Source organism: Saccostrea echinata, unplaced genomic scaffold, assembly GCF_033153115.1.
Source record: "Saccostrea echinata isolate AGI-Se365-2 ecotype Australia unplaced genomic scaffold, CSIRO_AGI_Sech_v1 ptg000027l, whole genome shotgun sequence".
Taxonomy (NCBI): domain Eukaryota; kingdom Metazoa; phylum Mollusca; class Bivalvia; order Ostreida; family Ostreidae; genus Saccostrea; species Saccostrea echinata.
The window spans coordinates 7,070,062-7,084,913 of record NW_026889776.1 but is presented as its reverse complement, the minus strand read 5'-3'; the positions used below and the strand labels follow the sequence as shown (position 1 = coordinate 7,084,913).

Here is a 14,852-nt window from a genome sequence, read left to right as displayed (position 1 = left end):
AAAAAAATGATAAAAATATGTGCTTTTTGTTGCATGACCATGATGTAATCTTTCAAAAATTACAAAAATATTCAAAGCATTGAATAACTTTAGACCTATTATGTTTTTATTACTGTGTAAATAGGATATTCGAGAAACACAATTGTGACCAAGCTGTTTTAGGCCTAAAAATCATTAGACCACATGTATATGATGTGGTATATTATCTATATAATTATGTATACTGAACCGGGAGACATATAGGCAAAGTAGCCGAAGTGTGTGTGGGACGAATTCACTCTGAACCGTCCATTCGGAATCATGCAGGGTATAAAATTCCGGGGATTACCGAATGGAGACCTTCACTTGGAAGCACGTTTGTTTGTCGGTTTGAAAGAAAATGAATATTACTTTTTGGAAAAGATGCGAGAGTTTAGTTAAACATGTTAACATATGTTGTCCATTAGCGAACGTATCTACAGGTACTGCCATAACAGTGTATGCCTTGTGGAAAATGTTTTAGTTCGTTTTGTCTCGAATTTCCTAGCACTGATTAATTTCTAGACATGCACCTTTTTTCTGTCGTAATATTTATATTTTAAAAGTCCATTTATGACATATTTACAGCGGGTCGATGAACAATGCCAATGTCATAACTTTGAAGCATAAGTGAATACAAATAGAATATTGATCTGAAATTGGCAACCGATTCTTTCAAAACTTTCTTCTCTCCTAATTTTTTTGTTTGCTATTTTTCAATATTTATCACTACTTCATAGTTTCATAAGACCATCATTTTTTTTATTTTTAGGTTTACGAACCTCAGAATTTAAAATGGCGTAGGAGGAGGAAATATTTATATAAAAAAAATAAAATCATTTTTTTGAAACATTTAATTATCAACTTTATTCTGTCGTATACATTAAGCAATTTTAAAAAGTATCCATTTATTTCTTTAGAACATCATTGTAGAGCTTGTCTTTATTATTCATTGGAGTCATTCTGTAAATTTTCAAGAAATATCCAACAACTACAAGAAAAAATTCATGAAGAACTTTTCTTACGGGGGTCCGGTCGTTATTTAATAAGAAGTCACTTTGATGGGGGCAGCCAGTCATATGTTCTGTTCACATCATAGAGAACATCAAAAGCATGATGTTAAATGGGTTCAGGGACTGCCTTGGGGTGATTTTCATAATATACTATACAATTATCGCTGTTTTTGTGGTCAGTACGATGATTTAGCCACCCGAGGAGTACAATATCACTGAGCCGAAGGGCGAGATGAATATTGTACTTCAAAAGTGGCTAAATCATCGTATTGACTGAAAACCGCAGTAATTGTTTTATTAATAGAGTAGACCTTACCCAACCCAAACTCGCATAGATAATGCTTTTAGGAATGCTTACTACAAGTTAGATTTTGGATGCATACGCTGACATACATTTTCTGGATGAGTGGCCACATTTAATTTTTTTTTAGGTCTTTTCTCAAGTAACTATAAACCTGTCCTTAGCTAAACTTGCATGGGATCTAGGGATGCATATTACTGCAGTCTGGGCTGTGATGCTTTTTTTTTCTACATATAAATAAAACATTGTGATGATGAAATTGTTAAATTTAATTGTGCTTTATTGAATGTTCATTGAATGTACATGTAAGAACTAGTCTCACATGAAAACAGATTTTATGGAGGATTTTCTGTGATTATTGTTATATCTGTGATGTAAATCTGCATTCTGTGGAAAATTTTATAAATTAGCATTTCTGTGGGAAGTGATGTAAACCAATATTCAATTATAAAATAGATGACATCACAATAAATTATCTAAACCAGTGCTTGGATGTTTCTGATAAACAATGTTTAGAACTGTATACATTAATGATACATTTACCACAGGTTCTGTCCTGAGGAAGAGAGGACAAGATGTGTTTAGACCCCCTCACACCGCCCCTGTGTCTTACAGTGTAAAAAGATACTTCCACTTACAGTCTGTTTGTCTGGCCCACAGGTGAGAATTATCTTCATAAATCAAGGTAAAGTTACTTAGATTTCATATATGCATGTCAAAGAGGAGTCATTTCAAGGGGAGTGACAAAATAATATTTAGATTTCATTCTCTTGAAGTGATCAATGGTTAAGAAATTCAGAATGATTTTTTTTTTATCAAATTCGTTAGTTTGAATTATTTTTCATCAGGGTAAAGGAGGCAGATGATCTTGCTGTTACACAAACAGAGTCTGTAAAGAAAACAGAAGGTAACCTTTTAATTAACTGTTTATAAAGTGGTATATCTTGCCTGAGTATCACAGGCTAGCTAATGATATGATACATATCATGATACTGTCATGCGATAGAACATGTATCATGATACAACTGTCAACAATTGAATTAACCTCTATCTTAACATATTATTCTTTGCTAACCTCCACAGTTATAGAAAATATAAAAAGAATATCTTGATACCCCTGACCAAAGTTACATTGTAATAAAAGGTGGATTTATAGTCTTGACATAGAATTTTTCTTTGATACCTTTTTTTCAGCCATTTTAAAACATTAAAATTTGTTAGGTTATATGTAGAAGTTTCAAACAAAACAATGAAAACTAGTAGACTAATTGTTCACAGAACAATTAGAGGTCTTTCCACCTTCTTTAGGTTTCTTTAATTTATATATTTTTCTCTCTAAAGTTAATTTTTATCCAAAAAGAATCCATAAAGGCTTGAAAGATAAAAAAATGAAAATTTTAAAAATTTTGAAATGACCTTGACCTTTAACCTTTTCCGCATATTGAAGGTCAAAGGTCATGAATCACATTGCAATTGGTCTCATGCTTCCACGACTTTTAGTTTTAAAGTTACAAGGTTTAATAGTAAGCGCAAAGACGTTAAAGGGTGATAACTCATAAAAGGGGTCATCGGATCCTTTTGCACTGAATAGATTGAAGTTGTGTCTAAGGACCCTGAAGACATTAGTGAAGGTTTGATGTCTCTACAATCTACGGTTTCAGAGGAGTAGCGATAACAATGTTTTTCGCACAAGGGGCAATAACTTTCAAAGGGGTTAAGCTTAGGGGACAAGAATGATATCTTTGAAATAGATTTAAGAGTACATATTAATGATGCAAAGATATTTAGGATATGTTGAAAGACAAAAGATCTATAAAAAGAGCTTAATTTCTCATATTTTGAATGATCTTGACCTTTGACCTTTGCATATATTTGAAGGTCAAAGGTCAATGAATCTTATGCAGTTGGTCCCATCTCTCTACAACTTATCGTTTTGAAAATTTTTAATTATTCGTAAGTTTCATAAACTTTCAGGGGCAATAACTCATAAAAGGGGTTGACGAATACTTTCGCAATGAAAAGACTGAAGAGTCCCCTCAATTAGTCGAAGACATTGGTGAAGGTTCCGTTCCTCTACGGTTTATGGTTTCGAAGGAGTAGCGATAACAAGCTATTCTTGCGAAAGGGGCAATAACTTCGTAGGAGGTCATAGGTCAAACACGGGGGGTCGTTTTTCGGAATAACTTTTGATATCCAGTATCATGACCTATAAAGTTTTTCGATAAGTCTTGCAGTTTCAAAAGTCCGGGAAGAAAAATAATAATAATAATAATAATAATAATAATAATAAACATAAGCATTTCAAGAGGTCTTTCCACAGAAAGGTGGAAAGACCTAATTATCTTGTACTGTATCACGATACATACATGGTGATACGATATGGGTATTGTGAGCCCTTACAATCAATACCATCGATGTACTGCTGTAAGGTTACATCTCTAATCTTTATGACATCTTCAGTAGATATATGTAACATGTGTAATGCACATTTTCACTAATAGGCAATGTTCCAACTACTTTCATGATTAGAACTCTTCAGAAATGAGAACAAACTAAAGTTTTATAAGTTATGTAACTGGGACAAGGGATGTAACTGTAGCAAAAGAAGCTTTGCAAGAAAAATCTTCAGAGGTCAAAGGATTTGATAGCAATACCTTCTAAATTTTTTTAATTTTGATCATTTAAATTTTACCGAATCATTTTTATCTTTCATAATCTATGAAAACAAGATTAAAATTATTTTCCTAATAAGTTATCCCACTTACAATTTAATGTCCACTTATCTACTCTCTTCAAAAGGGGAGCTCTATCAAGGGAAGTAATTTGAAAATGACGTATTATAAGAAATTCATGAATTATAAACTACATGGTTACTTTTTGTAGGAATTACTGAGGCTGTAAACAGTTGTATTGATTCTGAGGATCTAGGAAGGCTATTTGCTGTGGTTCATTTGGCAGGGTTCCAGAGAAAGGTCACAGTGAATGACCTTGTCGTCATGGAGTCCAGCTCGTTCCCTACTGTCGGCACAAGAATCAGACTGGAAAAGGTCAGTAAAAGAGAAACAAAGAGTTTAAAGGGTACGTAACTTTTGTGATCGTTCAAAGGTTGCAATTAGGTGACTTTCAGTTGATTTTGCAAAGAATATTATCTCAGATCATTAAAGTTTCTTATGTTGATTAAAGCGAGTGATCAGGAATCAAAAAAACTTATGAATAGCTATAATGGAAAAAAAGGAGAAGCAAGTTCTAGATAATTAAAAAAAACCCATACATGTAGATCTTGCAAATTACTTTAGAGAGCTGAAATTGCCTTCTTTTTGTTCATAATTCAAATGATATTTGTTATACTCTACTAATATGGTAGAATAAAAAAATAAAACCTCAATGTTAACATGAATTTGCCATAAACATGTTTTTAGCTCACCTGAGCCGAAGGCTCAAGTGAGCTTTTCTGATCACATTTTGTCCGTCGTCTGTCCGTCCGTCTGTCCGTCTGTCTGTCTGTCTGTCCGTCCGTCTGTAAACTTTTCACATTTTTGACTTCTTCTCAAGAACCACTGGGCCAATTTTGACCAAACTTGGTACAAAGCATCCTTGGGTGAAGGGGAATTTAAATTGTTAAAATGAAGGGCAAAGTCCCCTCACAAGGGGAAATAATCAAGAGAAGACAAAAATAGGGTGGGGTCATTAAAAAATCTTTGTCTCAAGAACCACAGGGCCAGTAAAGCTGAAACTTATGTGGAAGCATCCTGGGGTAGTGTAGATTCTACATTGTTCAAATCATGACCCCCGGGGGAAGGGCGGGGCCACAATGTGGAATCCAAGTTTTACATTGAAATATATAGATAAAATCTTTAAAAATCTTCTTCTCAAGAACCACTGAGCCAGAAAAGCTGAAACTTATGTGGAAGCATCCTGGGGTAGTGTAGATTCTAAATTGTTCAAATCATGACCCCCGGGGGAAGGGCGGGGCCACAATGTGGAATCCAAGTTTTACATTGAAATATATAGGAAAAATCTTTAAAAATCTTCTTCTCAAGAACCACTGAGCCAGAAAAGCTGAAACTTATGTGGAAGCATCCTGGGATAGTGTAGATTCTAAATTGTTCAAATCATGACCCCCGGGGGTAGGGCGGGGCCACAATAGGGAATCCAAGTTTTACATTGAAATATATAGGAATTATCTCTAAAAATCTTCTTCTCAAGAACCACTGAGCCAGAAAAGCTGAAACTTATGTGGAAGCATCCTGGGATAGTGTAGATTCTAAATTGTTCAAATCATGACCCCCAGGGGTAGGGCGGGGCCACAATAGGGAATCCAAGTTTTACATCGAAATACATGTATATATTAGGAAGAATCTTTAAAAATCTTCTCAAGAACCACTGGACCAGAAAAGCTGAAACTTATGTGGAAGCATCCAGGGGTTGTGTAGATTCTAAATTGTTCAAATCATGACCCCGGGGGTAGGGCGGGGCCACAATAGGGAAACATTGAAATATATAGGAAAAATCTTTAAAAATCTTCTCAAGAACCACTGGACCAGAAAAACTGAAACTTACGTGGAAGCATCCTGGGGTAGTGTAGATTCTAAATTGTTCAAATCATGGCCCCGGGGGTAGGGCTGGGCCACAATAGATATTACAAGGGGGGAAGTCTGGTAATGAACAGCATGGCCAAAGTTACTCAGGTGAGCGATGTGGCCCATGGGCCTCTTGTTTGTACAACACATTGTTCTTTATTATACCTCTACCGTTATTACTGTTAATAAAACTAATACCATAAAACTGTCTATTTCCCTGAGAAGATACTATTTCCCTCATCTGAGGACTACTCCCTGAAAAATTGGAGCTACTCCCTGGGACTACTCCTTCATGAATATTTATTTATAATTTTAACCAATTAAAATGAACAGTGGGCGGAGCGTTCAAGGAATCTCGAGTCTATGATGTAATGTTACATGTATTAGCAATGTAACTATGAAGTCAAGACATTTCGACATGCGATGTCAAAATCATACTGGAATTCTAGCAAAATGAAGACCATGATAATCCTTCGAAGTGTCAGTGAAATTATTATATATTTTTTAACAATTCATTTTCCTCGAAATTGATGGATTAGTTATCTTACAATATTTTTAATCACATGCATTTGTGATTATTTAAATGCCTCTATATTGTTTTAAAAAATGTCTGAGTCTCTAGTTTAATAAATCTCCCAAGATTGTTTCGGTATAATGAAAGAGTTATTGAATGGATATGAGGGAAATATCAATTTTATGGTTCCCCTTGGCAGGAAACTATTTCCCTCGGCCTCGTACCTATTCCATAACTGTATTATATAAGATGTTTTAGTCTTTTTGCATTTTTTTGTGTGGTTTTACAGTACAATACTATTTTATTGGTTTGTTTCAGGTACTTCTGGTGGGCAGTAAAGATTTCACACTGGTGGGGAGACCAATCCTCAGGTATATTATGTAATACTTTATAAAAGCATGTTAAGACCAAAGACATGAATAATTGAGCATGCATAGCATGACCTTACTGCAGTAAAATTCAATTATAGCGAATTCCTGTGGACCTGTGAATTTGCTTCGCTATATCCGTAATTTGTTATATCGTATAATGCAGTCATTTCAGATATATATCGCAAATTTGCAATATACGTGTTTCCTTCAAATATGACTATGGAATATGTTTAAGGAAGTATTAAATAAAAAAAATTTCCTTGGAGTACGAAAGTTTTCAGATGAAATTGATTTCAAATAGAATACTTACAAAAAATACTGTCAGTTTTATTGTCTGTTGTCTGTATTTGTATTGAGATTTACTGTATTAACAAGTTTTGCTGATACAAGAAATCAACTTTAAGAAATATCTCACCCAGAGCAAATGTCTATTTAAACTTGTACATACTCACACAAAGTACTATTCATTTGAACACAATTCCTTTTGTGGCAAAGCTCTGAGTCTTCTATGAATTCTAACTTTGAGAATGTTTTGTTTCAGTCGTTCTGTGGTTAACATTGAGGCCACTGTTATAGAGAAGACACTGTCGCCGATGGTGATTTCTTTCCTACTTGTCCGCAGAAAACGAGTCCGGAAAACAAAGAGTGAGTATTATACACTGCAGCGTAACAAGTCTTAGTGAAGCAGTTTTAAGGTTTTAGTGGAGCAGTTTTAGTTGATGGACTCCCATATTAACATCAACCTATGCAGAGGCTTGGGAAAAACATGTATGACATCACTTTAAAATAATGCAAATGAATCTGGATGAATAAATACAAAGTTTCTTTTTCATAAACACTCAAATACTTTTGTTTCCTATTTTTAATGTAAAAAAAAAAATGCTGTGCAAATTATATTGCCATAGACACACTAACTGAATATAGAATGAACACAGACTAGGTATTGCTGTACTGACTGAGGTGGCGTCCATATTTTATGTTCCAACTAAATTTAGAATGTGATTTTCTAAACTTCTGTTCTCCCCAGGTCGATTTAGAAAAATGAGCCCCAAATTGAAGAAATTGTATCTATTTTCTGTTGATTAAACGTGTTGATGACTGAGAAATGCACCAACATTTAGGAAAATCATCCCTGTAAGGGAAAGATACACGACAACGAAATAAATTAATGCTTTAGAGTCCAGAAATAGGCGCTGAAGTGGGTTGGGTATTTTTTCCGAAACGAGAGCTTTCATCCCTTGTAGAATTTATGTATATAGGTGTGGTACGTCTTTTTAGCTCACCTGAGCCAAAGGCTCAAGTGAGCTTTTCTGATAAATTTGTCCATTGTCTGTCGTCGTTGTTGTTGTAAACTTTTCACATTTTCATCTTCTTCTCAAGAACCACTGGGCCAATTTCAACCAAACTTGCCACAAAGTATCCTTAAGTGAAGGGGATTCAGGTTTGTTCAAATGAAGGGCCACGCCCTCTTTCAAGGGGAGATAATTTAGGGATTAGTGAAAAAGTAATGGCGTCTTTTAAAAATCTTCTTCTCAAGAACCACTTGGCCAGGAAAGATGAAACTCATAGTGAAGTATCCTCAGGTAGTGTAGATTCAAGTTTGTTCAAATCATGACCCCTGGGGGTCGGGTGGGGCCACAATGGGTGATCAAAGTTTTACATAGGAATATATAGGAAAAATCTTTAAAAATCTTCTTCTCAAGAACAGCAAAGCCATGATAGGTCATATTTACATGGAAGCATCCTCAGGTAGTGTAGATTCAAGTTTGTTCAAATCATGACCCCCAGGGGTCGGGTGGGGCCACAATTGGAGATCAAAGTTTTACATTGGAATAAATAGGAAAAATCTTTAAAAATCTTCTTCTCAAGAACAGCAAAGCCATGATTGGTCATATTAACATGGAAGCATCCTCAGATAGTGTACATTCAATTTGTTCAAATCATGACCCCCGGGGATAGGGTGGGGCCACAATGGGCGATCAAAGTTTTATGTAGGAACACATAGTAAAAATCTTTAAAAAAAACTATTTCTTAAGAACAGCAAAGCCATGATTGGTCATATTTTATATATACCCCCCCCCCCCCCCCCCCCCCCCCCCGAACCACTTTTATATTTGATTTCTGCTTTTTCCTAGCCATAGTGCTCAGGTGAGCGATGTGGCCCCTGGGCCTCTTGTTTAAACATAGTTTTTCTTGACTGAAAGTGTAAGAATCTCTATTTTAACAACTTTTAAATGTATTTAAAGAAGATTCAAAATTTTTAAAATTTATTTTATATTTAACAATCCTGAAGACAAGCCCCTATGGTATCATTAGGTTTTCATTTGACAATATGAGAGGTTTTCTAAAATGAGCATTGTGGCCAATGGGCCTTGTTACATGTGTAATGGATATACATGTACAGTCATATATTTCTGTTGTCAAAAAAAAAATATTTCCATTTTTTTCCTTTTTCAGTGCAAAAAAATCAGCAGACAGTTTTACTGATCAATTCTATAGAAGTGAACCCCATCAAAAATTAACACCAAATTCTGCTGCCAGTGATAGACATTGTAAAGCACCTGCTGAGGCCTACAGCACAGATAGAAAGCAAAGTATGAATAGTTTGCTCTTTGCTTGTGTTCCATTTTGACACTATGTGAATGTTTTATGTATATGGATTTAGCATGAGAAGGAATGGTTATTCAGCAATGTTATAGCTCCAGTATCAGGTTATTAAAAGAACAAAAAATATTTGTCTTTTGTGTACAAGTTGGTCATTAAAATATTTGTTTCCAGCATAACTGACTATTTTGACCTAGTTTTTTTTTGTATGAAATGTGTATCATTTATTTATCTTTTTTTTGTAAATAAAATAATGACTAAGATAATTGTTGCTTACATGTTGGAATGGTGCACTTTAACAAGGAAATATTTCTCAAGAGAGAAAACTACAGCACATGATCAATACTGAAATGGTGAAAGCTAATAAATCAGTCTCTAAAGTTCCTGAATATATTCAATATTTTATTTACACTGAAAGCCAGGACATTAGAGATGGTGAGAGCATTGAACAAGTACTACATGGTTCAATGCCTAACTCCCTCTCTATAAAATACAAAAATACTTTTAGGAAAGAATCCACCAATTTTTAGTTACCAGTTACTCATCTGCCTTTCTGATTGAGTATTCATTATTCAAGTAAAAATATGAAACCATCCATCTTCATCATCATACTTTTAATTTTATTAGCTTTACAAAAAGATATGAATACTAAAAAGAAAAACCAAAAATAGTTGACCAGAGGCCTGTTCAGCAGAGTGAACGTCCGCGAGCGCTCGCCTAAATTCCTTATCCTTTCAACAGAAATGTTGGCGAGCGCTCGCGAACGTTCGCGCTGTTGAACAGGCCTCTGTTGTAACTATGTGATGTGTTATGTATGTCCATCTGTCACCTGTCTACAACGCTGGCTGAAAGTATTTTATTAGTAAGGAGACTCAAATTTGTGAAATGAAGGGCCATGCTTCTCTATAGGGGGAAACAATAAGTATGAAAGTCTTTCAAAATATTTTCAAAGATTACTGAATCACATGATCAGAAAGATAAAATGTAAGTGAAAACATTGTATACTCAGGTTCATTCAAATTATGGCCCGTGGAGTGAAGGTTGTGTAATGTAGGAGATCAAACTTTTGCACAAGAAAATATACAAATACTTTTAAAAATCTCCTAAAATCTTCTCAATATCTAGACAAATAATGAGGAATCATCCCTGTATAGATTTAAATTTGTTTAAATCTTGGCCCACAGCATTAGTCAGTCACAGTAGTGGTCAAGGTTTTTACATATGTGTAGACAGAGTAATGGTTTGGGCAATATATGGACCACGGATATTAGCCCCTGACTAGAAATGCTTGGGTCACCACCCCAATATCCAGTCCAGTCATAAATTTTCTCCTTTCCTGTTACATATGCATGTATAAAATATATTGGAAGAGTATTTTTATATCTTCTCCAGAACAGCCAGTCCACAATCAATCAAAATAATATGCAGGCATCCCTACATAATGTAGACTCCAATGTTAAAATCATGGCCCCAGTGCTAGTGTTAGACATTAATAAGGGAACAAAATTTTCACAAAAGTATTGAAATATCCACAGAGATAACAAGACTACGATTTGTAGAGAAATAGGTATGATGTTCAAAATTACCAGGATAATTTTGGTAAAGATGATCAAAACAAATTTATTTGTTTTTCAAGTGATTTGCAAGGTTTCAGGCTATATCACTATATGTATAATCTACGTATAAGGCAGAAAAGTTGAAAAAGAAAAGCAAAAACAGACTAAGTTAGCCATGTATTTCATTCACATTAATTACAATAATTAAAGAAGAAAACCAGTAACAAATTTTCTGGAATATAAAAAAAATACATCAACAAAAAACACTGATATCAGACTCGACATTAACATTAATATTTGTCCTTTGTCTGATTGTCCTTGTCCAGTTTATTTTGTGATCAGACAAGTCTATCTTCAGACACACTTGTCTGATCAGATATTTTTTTTTTAACCATTCTGGAATATTATGAATATGAAAACAAAATCCAAGCTTGATTCATTTTTTAAAATAATGGCAAACATCAGGTAGATGCTGTCACACCTCACTTGATGTTGTTGAAGATGAGGTTACAAACCATGTTACTGTATCTTATGTCATTTTTTAAACAAATTTTTAAGTCAATATTGTAACTACTTTATTCTTGAATTTTTCCCCCCAAATTTCTTTGTAATTTAGTCTGAGTTCGACAAGTAAACAATGAATTCAGACAACTTCTCTGATGGACAATTGCATATTTTAATTAATGTTGAGCCCTGGATATTAGTGTGGCAATAATTTATATGAAATGAGAACAAAAAAAGCATGTTACACACATGTTTATGGATATCTACTATCATTTGATTCCAATGAGAAAAACAATCAAACTGTATATTTCTCAGTTTATGAGAATATTTATGAATAATTATCAGTATGAAGTACATGTATATACATATTCCATAAAATGCCTGAAAAAAGGTAATCCATCTTCACAGCCATAAAAATAGATCACAGATGTAATATACACTGTACACGTATTTAAAAGGAGGACCACAATGCTCACCTGAGCTCCAATTCCTGAGAATTGAATACAGTTGAACTTTGGTCTCTCGAACACAGATATCTTGAATACCATAGATATGTCAAAGAGATTGGGAAGTCCTTACCATGTATTTCTTAAGTATTTTTCCCTTGATATCTCAAACCCTTGAATAACTCTAAGTTTTTTTCTCGGTCCCTTCGAGTTTGAGATAACAAGCTTTGACTGTATTTAGAAAAACACTTATTGTGATCCTTAATTAGCTCTAGGCTTCAACTACTCTGACGGTATTTTGTGATTAAAAATAGATCACAGATGTAATATACACTGTACATGTATTTAAAAGGAGGACCACAATGCTCACCTGAGCTCCAATTCCTGAGAATTGAATACAGTTGAACTTTGGTCTCTCGAACACAGATATCTCGAATACCATAGATATGTCAAAGAGATTGGGAAGTCCTTTCCATGTATTTCTTAAGTATTTTTCCCTTGATATCTCAAACCCTTGAATAACTCTAAGTTTTTTCTCGGTCCCTTCGAGTTTGAGATAACAAGCTTTGACCATATTTAGAAAAACACTTATTGTGATCCTTAATTAGCTCTAGGCTTTAAATACTCTGACAGTATTTTGTGATTATTCCCCCCTCCCCTCCAAAGATCTGACCCCTGTAAATGTACTTACTGACATAAATATGTTGGACAAACTTTGATCAGAAACACTCACTTGAGCCTCTTACTCGAGTGAGCTAAATATGACAACTAGAGGGAATGAAGAATACTCCATTATCAACATTCAGTTCTAAGTACAGGTACAGTATTATGTATTCTCTCTGAATAATAATAAATACTTAGCATTGATGGAATGGTAAAAAAAAAAACGTACGTGTTTTATATTTAAGAAAATTACTTTGTCACATAAAAAAATACTGCACACAAAAAACTAATTTAAATAGTCTATAATTCTTAAAATATGTACTTTCAATTGTTAGTATCTCTAAATTACAGAGAGCATGGTTCTTTGATATTTATCAAAAACAGAGAAACTCAAGAAGTATTATGTAAGGTATTCAAAGCTGATGTCTAGGAATTAATACCAATGTGTTTTCAAAAGAACAAATATGGTTCTATACATATCTTTTGTTCAATATTGACAATATTTCAATGAGTAACAAATAAAGTAAAATATTTATATGAATAAGACACGAAAACTATTCCATATTTAAATGAAGTGCTTTGTGCATGTTTTACAACAATGATATACAGTGAAAGTATAAATGGTGAAAGCTCTTGTAGCACATAAAAATAACTAAATATTAGGGAAAAACTCAGCATCACAAAAAAGACACATCTTTGATCTAAAAGAATGACTGCACTTAACGCCGGGTTTTGGGTCTTTTTTGGTCGCTTCTGTTCCTTTTATATCATAAAATTATTTCATTTTTATATATTAATGAAAGAATCCTGTCAATTTCGAACCAAATTTAAATATTAAAATGAACTTAGACTGTGATACAATAAAATGATTCTATGTTTTTTGTCCTTACTCTTTCCAAATATAGAGAATTTACACTTACCCGCCCTTGATTAAACATTAGGTATGCATGAGAGGTAGAGCTAACATTGTACGAATGGGTCTAAAATTAGACTTGATAAATAACAATGACATGTTTGAATAAAAAAAGAACATGATCACTCTCTCTTTCCCATTCCCTCTTTCCCATTCCCTCTTTATTCTGAATGACACAAGTACAGTATTTTAAGAGGTTTCAAAAACAAAATTAACAATATGAGTGATGTCCATGTAAGTAAAGAATCTTTTACATCAATGCCTAACAATTTAACGTGTTCGAGCAATTTGTCCTAGTTAGCACAAAATATGCTACCTTACAAGTCACGTGACGGAATTTATTATTCGCAGAGTTACCTGAGATAAGAAATCACGTGGTGAATTATAATATTCAACATGTCACAGCCCTTGGTTACAATAGAGAGAGCAAATGTAAGAAGAAGCAGTTTTTTCTTGTTTAAACCATGAGCGTATGTTTGTCTATTAATCTCCTTTTGACACAATATTATTAATGCAAATATACAACTACTGTTAAACGGAGAACAATAGACAAACATGCGCTGACTATGTATAAAGTCAGTGAAAAAGTGGGCGTCCTCATTATCATACGGAAATTCAAGGAATTGTGATGACCCCCGCCTTAGAAAACAGCTTCGTACTTCGTAAATACGCACTTTTATTTAATGTAATTACATAAAGTTGTAGATTAGATGTTGACCATTCATGCAATTAAAAGAAAAATGCTTGTTTTGAAAGTTCATTTTGTCGCAATTTTGCATGTCCTTAAGTGCAGTCATCCTTTATGAATATTAAGTTCAATATAACTCTTTTAGCACTTGAAAGAATTTAAAGGAAAACATCTTTTCTCCTATTAACTAACTGAAAAATATTTCCAAAAGTTAGATTTTATGATAGATAATATATGAAAATTATTCATATTTTAAATCAACTAAGGTTTGAAACTGCTGCAATTTTATTTTATGGTGATTTCGATTACAAGAAAAAGCATGAAAAAGCACATTGAATAATTCAACACACAGAGTTCGCTTTTAAACTTCTTATCCATACATATGTATAACAGTTACAAGAAAAAAAAAAAACAATTGCCCTGTAAAGAAATACCACATAAAGATTATTATTAGTTCTGTCTGACTAGGTCACTCCACAAGAAGATCCACTCCACAGGCTTACTGATAATCAGATCTACCAATGACAAAAATACAGCCCCACGCCCCAAATACCTGGATCCACATATTGTACTGAATCTTTTTGTGGTGTTGATCTTCTTTTTTCATTATGACCTCATTAGGCATAAATTTATAATTTTTAGACAAAGAAATCATCCAGCTTTGCTGCCGAACAATTTATT

The 14,852-nt window shown here is 33.8% G+C and overlaps 1 protein-coding gene across 1 annotated transcript; it reads left to right on the top strand.

The window, feature by feature from the left end:
* Positions 1 to 340: 340 nt before the first annotated feature.
* Positions 341 to 9,667, top strand: LOC133193345 (large ribosomal subunit protein bL21m-like). Its single transcript, XM_061329287.1, has 7 exons — positions 341 to 461; positions 1,881 to 1,992; positions 2,181 to 2,239; positions 4,216 to 4,379; positions 6,745 to 6,797; positions 7,339 to 7,442; positions 9,255 to 9,667. Exons 1-7 carry the CDS (start codon positions 380 to 382, stop codon positions 9,317 to 9,319), a joined length of 639 nt encoding a protein of 212 aa, XP_061185271.1. The 5' UTR covers positions 341 to 379; the 3' UTR covers positions 9,320 to 9,667.
* The last annotated feature ends 5,185 nt before the right edge of the window (positions 9,668 to 14,852 follow it).

Coding starts and splice junctions, on each gene's coding strand:
- LOC133193345 (XM_061329287.1), top strand. CDS start 380: ATGAATATTACTTTTTGGAAAAGATGCGAGAGTTTAGTTAAACATGTT. Junction 462..1,880: donor ATTAGCGAACGTATCTACAG/GTACTGCCATAA, acceptor CATTTACCACAG/GTTCTGTCCTGAGGAAGAGA. Junction 7,443..9,254: donor ACGAGTCCGGAAAACAAAGA/GTGAGTATTATA, acceptor TTCCTTTTTCAG/TGCAAAAAAATCAGCAGACA.